This window comes from Buceros rhinoceros, unplaced genomic scaffold (assembly GCF_000710305.1).
Source record: "Buceros rhinoceros silvestris isolate BGI_N320 unplaced genomic scaffold, ASM71030v1 scaffold8008, whole genome shotgun sequence".
Taxonomy (NCBI): Eukaryota; Metazoa; Chordata; class Aves; order Bucerotiformes; family Bucerotidae; genus Buceros; species Buceros rhinoceros.
This window is the reverse complement of record NW_010427373.1, coordinates 6,534-11,102: the sequence shown is the minus strand read 5'-3', so window position 1 is coordinate 11,102 and position 4,569 is coordinate 6,534. Positions and strand designations below refer to the sequence as shown.

The 4,569-nt window shown below is 42.6% G+C and overlaps 1 protein-coding gene across 1 annotated transcript in view; it reads right to left on the bottom strand.

Annotated features, from left to right (window-relative positions):
- TEKT5 (tektin 5) overlaps positions 1 to 4,569 on the bottom strand; it is a 19,936-nt gene that overhangs the window by 12,330 nt on the left and 3,037 nt on the right. The window contains exons 4-5 of the mRNA XM_010141856.1: positions 3,549 to 3,692; positions 225 to 447 (exon numbers count right to left, since the gene is read on the bottom strand). Of these exons, the coding sequence (XP_010140158.1) occupies positions 225 to 447; positions 3,549 to 3,692 (367 nt within the window). The remainder of the gene's footprint in view (positions 1 to 224; positions 448 to 3,548; positions 3,693 to 4,569) is intronic.

Here is a 4,569-nt window from a genome sequence, read left to right as displayed (position 1 = left end):
AAGATTGACCAATTTTTTTAAACACAAAAAATGAAATTGTAAACCCGAAAAAAAGTACCATCTAAGATACCTTTCTCCAAACGCATTGGCTGCACATGAACGTACTTGGTGTGTGATTATGGACAGATGTTGTGTGGTTCCTCGTAGAACCTTGTCATCTTGTCAGACTGCCTTTTGGGTACAACTAAGATAACATGCAGCTGCCGACTTTTAATGAATCTTACCTTGGCTAGTTGTGCTTGGAGTTTGTTCTTGGCATCAGCTACTTCAGCAATACGATTATTAAAGGCCAGGTTGGTGCTGATGAAACAATTCCACATCTCCTCAGATGTGCGCTCCATTGCAACCTCTGCCTCCTCTCGGAGCTTGACAGAGTTGGCCCTTGCATGTTGAGAGCACCTGATATTGTCTTCACTGAATTTAGCCCATGTTGTAGGAACTGAAACACTAGTAAGAAATTTAAAAGAAGAAGAAAATTTTAAAAATATATAACAGCTTAGGTGAGAGATTTTCTTTCCCTGATAATTACACTGAATTACACTGTGTTCATCCATCAAACTGTGCAGTCACACATACATCAGGTGATTCTATGGGTTTCATACCCAGTTTTTTTCTTTTTTCCTCTATAAATCAAAGATTTGGCAGCAACAAGTGAAGATTTTTGGAGAGCTATTGCTTCAACAGTGTTTCTGTGTCTTGCTTGAATATCGTAGTTGCTAACTAAAGGTTTTGGTGGCGTTGGCGTCAACTCCAAAGTACATTTATGTATTGCTGCATAAAGAATGACCTTTTCTTGCATACTTTTTGTTTATTGATACTTAAAGATAGTTTTTCAGGATCAGGTATCAATGTCAACACCACAGCTTCATCCTGTCTTCAACAGCCAAGGTGATGGTCTGTGTTCAAACCTGCTGTATCTCAGCTGAAATTTGACTCATTTCTCTGTGTGACGTTTCAGAGTGCTTATGGCTTTGATGGATTATTAATTATTCAGCGTGATGTACCGTACACTGCACGCCATCAGATTAGACTCAAACAACATCTGCTTTTGTGCACTGAAAGGTTTATCCTGGGGACAGTGAGTTGTGTGTCACCAAACACCAAAAACCATGAGAGCCCAACCTAGTCTAGTGAAGATGAGCAAGAAATCAAAGGAGAAGGATTGTTGTACGCCTCTTCGGTCAGATCTGGTCTGCTGTCGGAGCAGCCCTACCTCACGTGGCTCTCGCCTGCATCGTTAGAAGGAATGCCAGCAGGAAAATGGATACGGCACTGACTTAGAAGTAAGGAGAACTGGAATTTTCTCCAGCCCCAACTGTCCTGTTGTGTCCTTTGGATAAGTATCTTCATCCTTTTACTCCTCTGTGTATTAAAATAAACACCTCTGCTTTACCTTTCAGGGCTATTACAGTTAAACGTAGCGATATCTACGGGACAAGCAGAAACAGCTCTACTGTGGCAAAGTCTATGAATATTCAGAGGAAGACTGAATATAGGGCTCCTGCACTGTAAAATGCCACCCATGAATGTTCCTGATGTAATGCCCTGTACACAAACAAACTTTGGGATGCTTGGTTTCATGTCCAAGCTTCAAAGATGGCCATAATTATCACAATTAGTTCCATAAATCCAAGACTCGGATCTTTCCAAACCAGGAGTCTGCGAGGCTCTAAACTTGCAGCCTGAGCCCCTGGCTTGAAAACTGCTGGTGCAGTGTAAGCTCCTGTCTTTGGAGTTAAGTGCACCACTTTCTTTGATCTATTGCTTAGCCTGCTAGATCATTTCTCTCTTCATCCAGAAATATTTAGCCTATTTTATTAAAAAGTACAGACGTTTTACTTGCCAAATGGAAAGGCTGAGACAAACTTCTGTCTGCATTGAATTACGCCATATGTTAAACTCCGCTGGGATAGGTCACTATTTTTTGAATTTCACTATTTTTAAGTATTTGCCTTAGATTTTAATTGAACACTGAGAGTAAATATTAAGGGATGCAATAAGACAAAGTTAATTTTGTCAGTGCTTGTTTTCTTGGTGGCCTTTATTTCAGTTTTTCATAGAGTATTCCTCTTTCTCCAAACTGAAGTACTGGTCTTCCTAAATTACTTGGAATTCCTTAGTGCTACACATTTACCTAGGAAGTTGTCCTGAAAAGTTTCAGGCAACCAGCTCGATACCACAGTACAGTGCATAAATCACTGTATTAAACCTGAGCTGACGTTGCTTACTGATCCAGACGATCCCGGCGCGCTTTCTGCAGGGTATTGGGTTTGGGGCTTTTTTCTCTCTATAGTCTGATGGATTATATTAATTTTCTCATCAGAAAATTAAACTTCTGAGTAGGCTTCCATCTTGACTATCTGAAACACCTAGTACTCAACCTGTTCTTTAACAGTGCTTTTTCAGGCTGTAATTTATCCAGCTGGCTCTGTTAAGGTGGAAAACACCTGCTCTGCTCCTTAGTGCTTCATGATGCCTCAGTCTGCCAAATGTTTTCAGGAAAATGTTAATGAAAAATGTCATTTCTCAGGACAATGGTTGGTGAGAAAAGAAGGGGGCTGGAGAACTTATCCACGTGAATCTGCTTCTCACTAGTGCTGACAAGAATAATTTTATTCACTGCTAATCGTACAAGTAAGTAGTGTTACTGGAGTCAGCAGAATGCCTGCCAAGTTTCCTTCGGACGTGCCCTCATTTCAGTAGTGAATGAGGTGATCTTTTACTGAAAAGCAGAGCATAAGTAAACAAATAATACTGACTTTTTTTCTCCTTCCAACACAACGCAGTTGTCATCTGAGATTGTGAAGTCATTCCCCATCCAACTGTTGCTGCACTAGAGCGCGATAAGGGACCTCCCCAGTCCTTAGCACAAAACCACCGCCCTCTATCGCAAGCTGCTTTTCCTCTGCGATTGCTTGTGGGCTGGATGAGGCCACTACTAATAAACAGGTTTAAAACTGTATATAAGCGGGACACTTTAGTTCAGTCCGTAATAATAAAGCTGTGCCAAATCTTGTTGGTCATCTGTTGAATACATATCTCTGTATAGCTTGACAGACTAATTTCCACATAAACCAAGCTCTTTTTACAGAAGATATATACGGTCCTTGGTATACACCTGCTGTTTACCACACTGCTCTTAGCTGCTCTATTTTTATTTGATTGGATGTGATTTTGAAACCTGAAGGCCACAGAACAGTGTAAGTCAAAACCAGAGAAAGATATCTGCAGAAAGGAGTTTGAGGGCAAGAAGTCAGCTGCGACACAGCAGTAAATGATCGTCCTCGCTGAAAAGCACAGCTCACTGCACCGCAAACTGCCAGCTTCTGCCCAGCCTCAGCACTGGCAGCTGTTAGGAGCCAGGGAGGAAATGAGTTGATGGAGGGAGGGGTTCACACCAAGGCAAAACAGGGACATACGGAGAGAGAGAAGCCACTTCTTTCTCTATCTCTTCTCAAAGATAAGCCCTAGGACTTGTGCTGTAATCAGGCTCCTACTTACAGCAGGGAGCACGGGAAGAGGAGGCTACAACAGCCACTCATACTCACGTCCCGTTTGCTTTTTCCACTCCATGGTAAAAGTTGATGCTGTCCGATGAGTTCCTCAAGTTAAAGCACATCTCATCAATACAATGGGCTGAGTTTTTGTCAGAAAGATCCCGCTCCAGGGCATGCTGTGCATCTCTGTTGATGCTGTGAAGGGAAGAGACTTTCCTTACTCTAACCCCCCTTTAATGCTGCTGTTCTAAATAGTTAGTGGCTTTCATTAGCTTCCTACAGTGCTTCATCTTATAGCTGGCAATTCCAGTGGCTTGAAAACGCTTGGTGCTGTAATTTAGCTAGAGGGAGCTGCTGTACCATCAATCTCTGCTAGCCTCTGGGGAGAATTCCCCAAAGAATTGTACCTCACTCACCGCATTTAATGTTTGTCATTTTCATGACAGACAACAACAAGGGTGAAAAACAACAGGTAGTTGGTTTGTGGCAGGAAAGAAAGCCTTGGAGCAAAAGGGAGGAGGTTTTCAGCGATAACCTTCGTGCCAGCACAGCTGTGAGAAAGACAAGGGCAGACTGGCGTTGGGGTTTCCCATCTCTCCCAATCTGGGGTCACATTCACTTAGCATAATTCAAACTGTGCATCACTGAAAAGTCTGTTTAAATGGTTCTGCTCATCTGCATCATAAGGAGGGAAATATGTTGTTCCACCTCTGCTTTCTTAAATGGAATTTTTGGAGTAACTTAATCTCCTTTGGCTCTTCCAAAAGGGGGAAGGCCTAGCAGACCTTGGACTAGAACGAGAGCGGTATGGGTGAAGAAGGAATCAACGTCTTGCTTTCCAGTGCATCTGAAAGACAGCAGATATCCCGGTGTGTTTTGCAACGATTGCTGTTTCTGCGATGTCCTTGTCAATTAGCGTTATTACCAGTCTGCCTGGTGTGGTGACAGAAGGGAATCGAAGTTAACCAGAAATGCCAGCCTGAAGAGCTAGGCAGAGTTCCCACCACCAAACACGAGTTAGCTGGTATCTGATCAGATACCCTAAATGTGACAGCAGTGGGATGAACTGCAG